This window comes from Fragaria vesca, linkage group LG4, assembly GCF_000184155.1.
Source record: "Fragaria vesca subsp. vesca linkage group LG4, FraVesHawaii_1.0, whole genome shotgun sequence".
Classification (NCBI taxonomy): Eukaryota; Viridiplantae; Streptophyta; class Magnoliopsida; order Rosales; family Rosaceae; genus Fragaria; species Fragaria vesca.
Window position 1 is genome coordinate 15,122,491 of NC_020494.1, and position 13,313 is coordinate 15,135,803.

Genomic DNA, 13,313 nt, shown 5'->3' on the forward strand with positions numbered 1-13,313 from the left:
AATCCACGAGTTTAGTATCAGTATGAAAGCCGGTGGTTCCTAAAAACCTTTTTGGTCTTCATGTTCTGGGAACCTAAAGTTTGAAAGTAGATCTCATATTCTGGCTGATCTGCAGGTATATGAACAGCCTTGGAAACAAGAAGGTTGAACTCTTTGATATGGGAGCAGGAGTTAGTGAACCAACAGCTGATGACAATGTTCAAATGGCATCAAGTGAGATCATCTGTCTCTACATATCCATGAGCTTGTTTTGATATATTTACGGAATTGCTTTTGCCTATATACTTCTCTTGCCTGTCACCGTTGATCATTTTATGCTATTCAGCCATGCCCTTTTTGTAAATCAGTCTGGCTGCTTTAATTAGTGGCTTTCTGTAAAAATAAGCTATTTGTGTGACCACATTTTTCTGTCATATTTTTCTGATAGCTATGTCAAATCAAGAACTGATCAATTCCGGGATGAAAACAATGGATGAGACGGACCAGGTCATTGAACGGTCTAAAAAGGTGAGTAGCTAGCTTTTTACTAAGAACTTATACTTTAAATTTGCCTATTGTCTCCCTTGCCAGCATTCTGAACTCTGGTTGTGCTATAGACTGTTCAACAGACAATCGAAGTGGGAACTCAAACTGCTGTTACCTTGAAGGGCCAAGTAAGTATGCTCACTTTTACCTCTGTAATGTTTTATTCAAAGAGTTTACCCTAATATGGTTTGAGTTAAATCCTGCAGACTGACCAAATGGGCCGCATTGTCAATGAGCTGGACACAATTCAGTTCTCAATCAAGAAGGCCACCCAGCTTGTGAAAGAGATTGGCCGGCAGGTCAGTTGAGATTTTACCCCCTTGTATATGCTCTCGTTTGACGTATTCCATCCAAAACTGATGTTCTGTTGTTTTTGCTTTTTCAATATTTTCAGGTGGCAACAGATAAATGTATCATGCTTTTCCTTCTGCTTATTGTTTGTGGTGTAATAGCAATTATTATTGTGAAGGTATGTTGGATTCTTTTACTAATTACGATAAACCAATACAGCACCTCTCTGTACTTAACTGTAAGGTGTGGTGAACATTTCAGGTTGTAAACCCGAACAACAAGGACATCAGGGACATCCCTGGATTGGCACCGCCAGCTGCAAGGAGGCTTTTGTCTCTGAGTACTCGGGTACAGTTCAAGTAGATTCCTTCTGTTATACAAGAATTCAATTTTTCCAATCCGGCTACTACGATTCGTACTCTAGAGGATGGAGAGGAAGCTCAGAGGAATGAGTTTGTGGGCATTGATCGGTCTTTTTATTTAATTTATACTTTTATTCTTGCCTGAGTTGTGCATATTGTTTGTGATTCTCTATGTAAATCACATGCGAGTCATTTTTTTCTCTTTGTTTTGCATGCCACCACGGTTCTTTCTGTAATCTTTCCAAGATTATCTTAGTTAATAGAGAGAAGATGATGTACTTTACTCTGTCCAGTTACATAGCTCTTTCAATGTGTATGCACACTATTGTAATTCCAATTTCTACCTGGTGAATGGGGATGTGATGTTGCCAAATTTACTAGACTCTACCTCTTGAAATCTATCATGAGTCAAACGATGAATCAAACGATCTATAGCATATAAGCTCAGGTTTATCTTCCTTTTTCTGAACTGAGAAATGGCAAGATTTTAAGTGTTGAAATGCTCCTCTCTGTAATGGAAATGGAGGGTAATCTTGTGTATGACTTCTTATGGTTACAATGTCAGACTAGTTCATCATACTATACTACAATAATTGAAATGCCAATGCCATGTCTCCCGAAGTATAGAAGGTTTTTCGATTCATGAAACATAAAAACACCAAACTGCAACAAAAACCCTGTTACAACACCCCCTCCCAGCTGCTCCAAATGGAACGCTGGGGACATGAAAAAGGGAAGGTAATGAAACCAAACAGCATAAGTGGTAGCACCATGAGCTAAAGCAGCAAATTCATCGGCAACAAAATTTGCTTCGAATAGTGACTCCAGCAAAACCTAGAGCACAAGTGCACAACTGATGTTCTTATATAGTACATAGCATTCTATATTAGTCTAATATCCAGGAGAAGCCAATGCACTCGGTTTTCTTTCAAAGAGCACGATATCTGTTAGTAAATTGTATGACCAGTTCTTTCTAAAATAACCGAGTCGTTAGTAAATTGTATGACCAGTTCTTTCTAAAATAACCGAGTCCGGAATTTTTTTGTAGTTCTGAGAAACTATAATACACGTCTGATCAAAACCTTTGCGGTTACAGTGTCACACTAATTTGGAGTACAATACTATGAAAGTATGAATATTGAAATGCCAATGCAATGTCTCCAAAACATCCAGGGTTTCACACACATCACATCTTGCACTGTTCATTAGTAGAATGATTTTATTGTCTGAAATTACTAGAAGAATCATGGCACTAGTAAAACCTAGTCTAATATCCCCGATATCTAACAAGCAAACTCAAATGTCACTGAGCAGGATATGCTTTAGGAAATTGCATTCACTAGTTTACCTAATAAGAGTTCTTGACTTGGTGAAGTGTGGGAAAAAAAAGGATTACAACACCCTGGTGTCCAAAAATAAGTGTTTCCCTGCTCAAGCGGGAGATAGTTGTTTGCAATGAAGCAGCTTATGCTATTGTTGTCTGCTTATAGTCTCGACGAATTCAAACCTCGAAAGCAGAAATCTCATCTAATTCCGTCCAACAGTTTAAGCAAAGAATATAATTTTCATATAAATAGCAATCATAATTTACTGTTCATGTTTTAACCACCAAACCCCCAAGAAAAAGAACCAACGGAAAAGAACGAACCGTAGGATAATGTTTGATTTCTACTTTACTGCCCAGAGAAAACTGTATCATTTGTCAAGACATAAAAACCTAGGCTTTCTCATCAAGAGCCTCGACAAAACAATGGTGAGCTTCTTCACCCGACAACTATGGGTCCTAAGCTACCAACTGGAATTTGAACAGGCCAATCATGGATACATCTCCCTATAAATGAATGTAAACCAATGAATTGCCCCAGCAAATCGTGTTAAATCTTCCCTGAAAAGAATAAAGTGCAAAAAGAACCCCCATACTGTGACTCCGGATTTTCCTCTCCAAACATTAATCTCCTGGCTTAATGAGTCATGCACCATGGCTGCCAATTGATGAACGTCCCACATGAGACAACCTTGATGATTGAGTTAGGGGTGTTTCTTCATCCACATTCATATCAGAGGATAAACCCCCTCCGTTATTAGGCACATAAATATCAGAAGACTTTTTCTCCAACTTCCAATCCTGGCCAGCATGGAGAATACAAGTGTTAGATGATATACTAGGAGTCAAGAACACTAGACATTTTAATAATATTGGCATGTCAGGGAAGCAAATCAATTTTTGAGAAAATTAACCTTTGAGATTCTCTCTGGAATAGCATCAATAGGCAGCTGAGATGCAGTTGCACGCACATCCTTAACCTTTATGTAGTTGTACATAACAACACCACACAACGCTGCAGAAGAAATTGACCAACCTCATTAACTGAAATTTTAAAATCTTCCAGTGCAGTAGATTTCAAATTTATATGAATGGAGGACTACCTATTGCATAACCAATTATGTTCAGCCTGGTTATGATAGACTCTGGAAATATAACAGTTGAAAGGGCAATCAAAATCCAGTCTTTTAAAACACCAGCAACTCGGATGGTAACTGCTCCAGTTCTACCGATTACTAAGAATATGGAGAAGTTCAAAGCCAAAGCACATAGAGCATTCGAGAAAAATATCCAGAAGTTGAACTGAATTTGTGAAACTTCCATAGCAGGCTTCTCAAGTAATAACCAAGGCACGGACAGGAATACAAAACTGCAATATTAAGATTAAGAAAATAATAATGAGAAGCTGAAGTGATGGACTGCCTGTCATTTTCCCTTTTTCATTTTCACATGCATCAATGTAAAATCACCTTGGCAATAAAACTGTTAAATCTCACGCATCAGTTAAGACTGCAATGCAGAACTCGTCATGAGTGTGTCAAAATAAAGAAACAGTGTTCCCATTGCAAAGATGGACCATGCATATATAAAGTGCTAGTAGAAAACCCTATTTACATCCAGTAAACTATGAATCTCAGCCAAATGATGCTAGTTATAGATTCAGAATTCAAGATTTACAACACTAATAAACTCAAGAATAGCCGAAAAATGCCAACGGAATAAACTTCCACTTCCTGTGTTCTTCTCCATTACCAACTAATGTAAGCCTTGGTCAATATCTTATATCAAGAATGCAATGGATGTTATATGATTGAAGTGTCACTTCATATGTTGTTCTCCTCAAAAGAGTGTGCAATAAGGGAACTCGTAATAGTTCAATGCATATAAATGTGAGCGTCAAAATATGATACCTGCATGGAGCTATGTAGTATAAGCTGGTGATTGGATTTAAAGTCAAACCCTTCTTCTGCAGAAGGACTTGTGTTAAGACCAGCCTAAGGGCTTCTGCAAAGATGCCCGTAACCTGGTAAAGTGTACCAACTACGTTAAAATGAATCTCCCCGTACGAGGAAACGACAACTCCAACACTGACCAGCAACATGTTTGAGAACACGTCGCACCTTGGTTTATCAGTGCCACATAAAACAGCCATGATGAAAGTAGCCACAGGCACTGCAATGTGATATTTAGACACGAGTTAGATTCTATCAGCAATATTATTGTAGTAAGATGCATGTGATGAGTCTCTGTACATGTGCCACATACTTAGAGCTTTGAGCATTTGGATGAAGGCCACAGAAATATGCAAGTAAGCAGTGTTTCCAAACCTGAAATCAAGAAGAAGAATGTTACAATAAAGCCTGAACTTCATATATTCAAATAAAGCTTGAAGCTCCTTGTGTCGACTCTTGAAAGGTAGAACAAATCACAAATCAAAGTATCTGTTATTTGACTATTTCTAAAGCGGGTTGTGTAGTTATGCCTAAATATAAACTCAAAGTCAACATCTAAGGGACACTGCTCAACAAATCCAAACAAAAGCTTCTTGTTTGACCACAAAATGAAAGATGAAATTGCTTATTGAAGTTCTAAACAAATTCACACAAGTTTGTACGCATTCTCTGAGAAATTTAATAGTGTTATCCATAAGAAGCATAAGACCGGATAAAGTTAAAACAACATGACTGCAAGCCTTAATCAAATATGACAAGAACTATCAAGGTCTTTTCCCCTCAGTTTTAAAAGTGAAGAAGATTAGATGCATGATATTCATGCTCCTTATAGATATATTACCCAAACCAAGGTCCAATTGTTACCACATTTCGGCACTTACCAAAGACTTGAAGCAAAGAAAGCACTTATTGGTATTACACACGTTGCATATCTGCCACATGAAGAAACAATTAGCTACACAAAATTGGACTCGCATTCAAACATTCAAACCCAAATAAAACCAAAGTCACTTACATTTCGAATGTCATTTTGACAGGAGCTACAACCTGCAAAGTTAAAAAAGGAGTAAGAATTGACCAACAATAATGAAATAACTAGCCACTGATGCAATGTTTCATAATGCACAACAAAAACAGATGGCAGATGCCAACAAACTGAGCACAGCACATGTAGCTATGCAAATCAACAACATTGAGCTTGAGATCCAACACAAACAAGCACGCAGAGCCTGTATGCTCACTGAAGAGCTTAAATAAGCAGCTTATAAAACTTCCAAGTTTTATAGAAATTCAATAAATCATCTCATTCTAGCAACTCACAAAGTCTTAAAATGACTTGTTCCACCACAGACTAACTTCGTCCAGTACCTGTTCGGCAGCCCCCCTCTATCATTCTAAGGGGGAAATGTTTAAACTTGATATAGACGCAACTGTTTTAAGATCATTCAAGTATTAGCTACTTGAATAATAAATACTGTTGATAGGATCCTAATGGTCAGAACAAAACATAACATCAACAGATGCAAACCACATAAAATTTGAAGCTCAGACACTATCATGGGGTACTGAAAGTGATGTGAACTATTAAACAGTCACGGAGATAAGAAACTCAGAATAAGTGGCGAGAGTATGAGTGTATTTTCAATGTTTATAGTTTGGCAGTGGGCAGAAGTGAATGGCAGGAAGCAATACATCAGAAGAACACCACAGCATCACTGTAAATGATAGAATAGAATAATTTTACCTGTCTACATGCTAATCTACCTACATAGAGGTATCCACTATCAACCACTATGACAAAAAGTGATTAACACATATAAGAGAGCATATATGTTATATCAAAAGTAAGAGATCAGCCGTACCTTGAAAACACGAACAAGAAAAAATGCTACCAATCCAGAAAACCCCATATGAATCATCGTAAGTGTTATGGGCAATGGAAAATTGAAGTATTTCGGAGACAGAACCCACTGCAAAGAAATAAATACAGAAGATCATCACCAAAACAAGGAGATTATAGCTCAGGGCTTCTGTTTGGCTCTTTAGAACATTGTTGGGTGTGTAACAGATAATCGACTACGACATAGATAATACAAACATGCAAAAAAGTAGTGACAAGATGTACCAAACCAATTGACGAGGAGGCCTTACCTTGTTGTATAATATAACTCCAGACGAAAGCAGAACATACATCAGTAGGTAAAAATAAGTCAGTAGCAACGGTCTGTTGATCATCTTGCCTGACATTTGCTTTCGACAAATGAGTAATGTATGAGTGTCTCTTGCCTTCAGACCATTTTACACTAATCTCAATCCTCAGACTACCAATGCTACCAGGTGATCCAATCCCAGGAGAGGGCGCATGCCCTCAATTACACAACTCGTAAGAAGATCAAATCTTGCAATGGCTGCTCCGATTCAGATACCTACAATGCTCCAAACCTGGAATCAAAGTCACAGTGAGCAAAGTGTTCTTGTTTGAACGTAAATCAAAATGCCTCAACCTAAACCAAACAACAAGGAAAGCACCAAACACATTTACTGATATAATCAACAATGGTACAAAATCAGCATAAATTTGAAGCAAGTATAAGATTGACCAAATGGGCACGTCATTCTCATCAAGAACTTAAAATAGCAACCTTTTCCCAATCAAACAAACAAAATGGCAGATCTGAAACAGACCCAAACAAACGAAATGAGACCAACCCAATTCAGATTATAATACAGCAAGCAAAACCCACATCAAATTCAAGACCTTTACCTCTGAATCTGAGCAAAGAACGCTTCTTTTAAGAGATCGAAGACAACCCACTTGGGAAAAACCAGAGTCAAATATATAGAGGAAAGGTCGAATCAGGGGGAAGCTGCACAGTTTGAAAGAGCTGAAGAGAGAGTGGTGGGTGAAAATGGCAGCAATAAATATGGTGTTGGGAAAACTAAAGAAGAAGAAGAAAGAAGAGAAATTGGTTTGTGGGGTAATCGATGAATCAGAGAGAACGTGGGTACTGGGGTTGCCTGAATTAGAAGAAAGAGGTATACAGAAATTTAACACTGACAAAACTAAAAGGGCCTTCTCAGTTGTGTAAGAAGACCAGACCAAACTCCATAGCCAAATAAAAACGTAATCTGGGCCTTGTGATGAGCTCCTTATATGTATCTTACTACCAGTACTGTCTCTGTCTGTGACTGCCCACGGATTATTAGGGTGAGTTCTTTTTCTTTCTTTTTTCTACCACTAGAAGGCCGCGATATCGTTCTTCCTTCTCCGTAGCCCATGTGAATGGTATTTCCATTTTCGGAAGTTTTTCTAGTGAGAATTTTTAAATTGAGAACTTGGTGAGTATTTTTCGGCTTATCTTACCTTTTGATCTTATATTTATATCTTGATCATTCAGTTTATAGGTATTTATGAGTATATTATTTCTTCAAATTTTCAGATATATTGAAAATTGTTAAGACATTCATAAGTGTGATTTATCAATTATGAACTTAAACGGTTCAAAAATAAGGTCATTTATCAATTATGTATAGATCATAGATGAGAAGAGTAAAACGCATGTGATATTTTTTGCTCATTTGTATATCTCAAAGAGGAAAACAAGTTCAGAAAGGTCACTCGTGAACTCGTGAAAATAATGGTAAAATGTTTAATTGACGACAATAGAGTTTGTAATCTTAGTAGTTAGATAACATTTATGCAAAGAGGAATAACATCTAAAATGAGTTAAAAATAATAAAATAATCATAAGTTTTTGTTTATTTGATGATAATGGTTTTCTAATTTACTTGTTTTTATGGCTACCTTACAAGTTATGAAAATGAAGGGTGATTGACAATTATGTTTGCTTGAAATTTCAATTCTAACTCTCCTATAGAACGTGGATTATCAAAAATATGTTCACTTCACCTTTCTCTTTCCATATTGACATCCCAATTTATCATCATTAGAATAAAGCCAAGCTTAAGCCTTAGCATCATCCCTTAATCCAAGTCGCCAAGTTGGATAAGTAAACTAGACCATCCATATTGAACATCTAGTGCAATCAGCAAACTGTGGTTGGTACATATTTTGGGTTTTGCTGTGGCTGTATATGACTTATGACATAACGACATCCTAACTACTCCAGGACAGATCACAACAAATCCCAAATGGTCAAAATGCATGGTCATCATTCATCATTGAGCTACAGAGGCTAGGTCTCCATCTTCTTCTTGGGCTCACAGTACAAACGTTTTTGATCTCTCACCACTTCTTCCACACTGCACCGACTCCTTCCATGTCTAGTCACTCTTCTTCATCACTAGTACAATTGATTCATCATCATCTCTGTAATTAATTCACTTCACCTGTACACCTGCACACCAGTATCTGTAATGGAGGGCCAAAGACTATCTACTTTAGACTCGAAAATCTGTAAATTTCATGTGGAACAGAAGATGATGATGTCATTTAGACCTTGGTTTAGCCTATGTCAAAGACTATATATCTACTTTAAAACCGAAAATTTTATAATTTCATCTCGAACAAAAGAATTATGTCATTGTAGTCGAGGGTTTAGACTTTAGACCTTAGTTTAGCATATGTAGAAACAACATGTTAGTTGTTAAGATATTAATCCTACATCAGGAATATGATCGGGAATATGAGACATTGTTTGTGGGTTTATAAGGGTTTGGGCCACTCCACCCATTGCCAATTGATTTTGGATATGAACCCCAAACTACTTTACCATGGTATTAGAGCGGGTTACCCACTTTCATGTGAAGCCCAATGGCCACACGAACTTCACGTCACCCAAATGTTGTCCACGTGTTAGGCTTGAAAATTCGTCACACGTGCGGAGACATGTTGAGATATCAATCCCATATCAGGAATATGAGACATTGCATGTGAGTTTATAAGGGTCTGAAATTCCCATACTACTTTATCACTAGTTCATAAGAGACCGGGGGTTATAAAATGAATGATTGGAGATAGATCGATGATAACTTTTACTAGTTGAATGGAAGTAACTTTTAAGATTCTAAAATCTAGCTTGGAAACTATTCTAGCTTCTCGTTGCTTCAATTGGTGGCTTGTGTTTATACCATCAAATCTTGGAGCTTTAAATCAGATTCAATCTGTGGATGATAAAGCGGTGGAATTACATGAGAAATGCATGGGTTTTGCTTCAAGAAATGAATGGTCATTAAGAGGATACGATTTAGAATCTTTGGTTGGACCATGAAACATCAAATATCATTAAACAAACAAATGATAATATTAGAATCATCCCTACGCCAACTTTTCACTGGTTGTATTACAAGGTTGTTCTCAGATTAGAATCTTTGGTTGGACCATGAAACATCAAATATCATTAAACAAAAAAATGATAATATTGGAATCATCCCTAAGCCAACTTTTCACTGGTTGTATTGCAAGGTTGTTCTCAGATTCCAGCCGAAGTGTTTTTTGAAATGTAGCTTCATGGATGGTCTAAGAATCTAAGATACCCCATACGAGTTTGACACTGTATTCTTGTAATCTCTTCAAGTTAATAAGCAATGCAGGTAAATACACTAATACAGTAATGTAGAGACATGATAGTCTGTTTTAATGTTGATCCAGCAAAGTGAAGATATCCATCGCATTGATGATGGGTCGACGGGCATAGAAGTATCCCGTCTTTCAAACATGTTACATGCATTATCGCGATTAAGCATCACGAGTTAATGAGTAAGCGTTCATATTCATGAACTAAGTAAGCTAATCGAATATGATAGCTTTCTATCTTTTTAATCAAAGTAGCTAGAAGATTGCTTGACCGTCAAGCATCCAACTCAAGAAACGATTGAATTGATGGAAAGCAAATCTATCCTTCATAAAATTGGCCAAATCCTACATTCGACGTTGACACACTGGCTTTCCCAACATGCAATGGAAAACATGGGATGCCAAAACCAAAAGAAACGAAGAAAAATGGAACCTTGAAGGCCCTATATTTGATTTGGGCCTCTCTACATATGCCTCTACTGAATTCATTTCAGAACTTTAGCCTCACTAACTTCACAAAGACACAAATTCATGTGTGTTCAGAAAGTTTTCTGGGGGGTCATCAGAAATTGTTCAATAACTTTGATCTAAAGAGAAGAGATAACTTCACCTTTAATTCTTAAGGTGCTAGCTCCAAGTTCTGGACAAGATATGCAACCATAAAATAAGTGATTATATCAATGGAAGTGGGCTTCTCACTGTGGTTTCTAATGGGAATGGAATGAATCCCTTGAACAAGAATTTCTGAGGGTGACAGGTCTCAAAGGATTAATACAGTTAGGTGCATATAGTTTATCTGATATATCAGATTCTAGATACTCAGTTAGCAGCTTGAAGGAGACAATACAAAAAGAAAAAAAGGAGGATTATGCAATAATTATATCATCATTATACAACTTGATGCCACCCCCTAACAACCAGAAACAGATTGTGCTGTTTCAACAACTGATATGCAAATTTCTCAGCACTGTACAGATGTTTCCGCAACGCAATAATCATGCATGCAATTTAGGGTTAAAAATCGGATAATCGTACTTGATACTTGCTGTGAATCGAATAACTATATAATTAAGAACATGAGAGTGTAACTTTCTGAACACACATGAATTGGGTGTCTTTGTGAAGTTAGTGAGGCTATAGTTCTGAAATGAATTCAGTAGACGCATATGTAGAAAGGCCCAAATCAAATAAAGGGTTTAGGGTTTTGGTTCTGGCAAATCAAATAAAAGATTCTTGTTACAAATCATTTGGCTTCTCAACTTTGGCTCCATAACATAATTGGAGGTAAATCTATATGTGCGGCGGGTATAGTATACATAATTATTTTAGTAATCCAAACCAACCTGTATATTTTTGTATTCTTTTGATCAAATAGAACAAACATGTATACAATGTTTTTGACCATTGTCTACATGACATTTCTACACCTTAATTATTTAACTTTGGAATATATTTGGGTCCATATATATATCACGCTTGCCCTCAAAATATAGGACATGAGGACCCTTTGTAGAGGGTAGAGGGAAGGGTAAGGAATCTATACAGCACATTGTATATCATACTTTTGGTTAGATACAAGTTCATGTCCTTGGAAGTTGACTTTGGTTTTGTTGGAGCTTGGTAGCACGAACAGAAAGACAATGCAAAATTTGAGTGGAAATTTCTCTTAGTACTTGTATAAATTGTGTATCTAACAACTTCTCCGGTGAGTTGTTTCTCAACACTGAAACATCACATACTCCAAAACATAGTATATATTCTCCGCGAGATCATACACCATTACATTATTTCTTATAAATAGTTTAACTTGCATGTATTTACTTTGGTTAAGATATATTAGATTTTGGTTAATTGTTTAGTACTTTAGGACTCAAAGGGTATGGTTATATTATTGAAACCCATGACCGACACTATCTGCTAAATGACAACAATTTAAACACTAACCTGCACTATTTTAAGGTAAAAGGTAGATTGAAAATGCATTTGTTCTTTGATCTTTGATCTTTGGACATGGAATGTATTTGTTGTTTTCTTCAACTAAGCATTACCGACTTGTGGATCAAAAGCATAAAGGCAAAAGTCACCAAATTATATATGGGTGTGGGGAAGAACACAACTAGGGTTTATCTTTCTTTGCTATATAAACCCAAACTAAAAGAGAATTGTCCAGTCATTTGAAGCTCGACCTGATAATATAGAACATTTGAGTTAATCAATGAGATTATGTGGGTCGTATCAAAAAGAATGAGCTTTGTGGGTATTGGTTGAGAGATTATTCAGGTTTAGTCATTTTGAGTTGACATGCTAATGAAATTTTCTGATTAGATTTGTAAGCAGATTTTGATTCTTGTAACCATCATATTCCAATATAAGGTTAAGTTTCCTCCTCAAAAAATATAAGGTTAAGTTTGAATCAAATTGCTATACATGCTTAATTTTTCACTATCCAGTATCCACTTTATGCCATACTTGCATTTCTTACTCGTGAGCAAGGCCAATAAACTTATTATATATACATGAAGAAAAAAGAAAAAGGTTTATGCTTTTAGCTTAATTCACACTCAAAATGATGGAAAAGGGTTTTGGTTACTGTTCTTTTTCCCCAAGAGATCTTAGGTGGGGTGTTTAATGATGGTAATTAATCACTTTGAATTTCAATTGGTTATTTTCTCTGCTTTGATGACTAATCTCACCTTTCCAACTTTCAAAGTAGTGTATAAGTCCAAAGGTTAATATTCCAAATCACTGTTGTTTTTCTCTTTAATCTTCTGGAATGCTCAAAGAACTAAATACAGAACATATGAGAATAATGCAAGACTAGACATATACTATCTTATGACACGTTTACTTACTTGGAATGAAATTGAAATGTGTGGGAATGATTACGGGATATGAGAATTCATGTGTTTACTTGCTCATGGTGGAATAAGAGTTGTTATGGGTCCCACCTTCAAACCCGAAATTGATTCCTTAATAATCCGGATTTGTAATACTAAGAGGGGAGGTGGGTTTGGGAATGATCCTTTCGGAATAACTTTTTGTACCCAAAATATCCTCACATAATTATAATAACCTTGAATTCTCATACTTTTTTAAAAGATAATTTAGTAATTATACTAGTTTAATTCTAATTCCCTATGGTAAGTAAACAACATCAATCACAATTAGTTTCATGAGTAATGCTAGAGACACCAAAATATTTTACAAAATTTGAATCTCAAATGATGTGGCATAAGCCACCTCAACGTTTTTATTTATCAATAATGCTGACATGGATTTTGGCTAATTTAAGAAAACAGTTTCTTACTTATAAAAAAAAAAAA

General features: G+C 36.3%; 2 protein-coding genes across 2 annotated transcripts in view; one reads left to right on the forward strand and one right to left on the reverse strand.

The window, feature by feature from the left end:
* The window catches only part of LOC101310690 (novel plant SNARE 13-like), a 4,475-nt gene extending 2,927 nt beyond the window's left edge, over positions 1-1,548 (forward strand). The window contains exons 5-10 of the mRNA XM_004297031.1: positions 116-213; positions 428-507; positions 597-653; positions 732-824; positions 920-994; positions 1,078-1,548. Coding sequence (XP_004297079.1) covers positions 116-213; positions 428-507; positions 597-653; positions 732-824; positions 920-994; positions 1,078-1,179 — 505 coding nt within the window. The 3' untranslated portion in view covers positions 1,180-1,548. The remainder of the gene's footprint in view (positions 1-115; positions 214-427; positions 508-596; positions 654-731; positions 825-919; positions 995-1,077) is intronic.
* A 1,270-nt stretch (positions 1,549-2,818) lies between these two features.
* Positions 2,819-7,557, reverse strand: LOC101310982 (probable sugar phosphate/phosphate translocator At3g17430-like). Its single transcript, XM_004297032.1, has 10 exons — positions 7,219-7,557; positions 6,606-6,896; positions 6,317-6,424; positions 5,470-5,501; positions 5,336-5,386; positions 4,768-4,829; positions 4,413-4,674; positions 3,606-3,871; positions 3,417-3,517; positions 2,819-3,303 (listed from the first exon to the last, which is right to left on the reverse strand). Exons 2-10 carry the CDS (start codon positions 6,699-6,701, stop codon positions 3,148-3,150), a joined length of 1,134 nt encoding a protein of 377 aa, XP_004297080.1. The 5' UTR covers positions 6,702-6,896; positions 7,219-7,557; the 3' UTR covers positions 2,819-3,147.
* Positions 7,558-13,313: the final 5,756 nt, after the last annotated feature.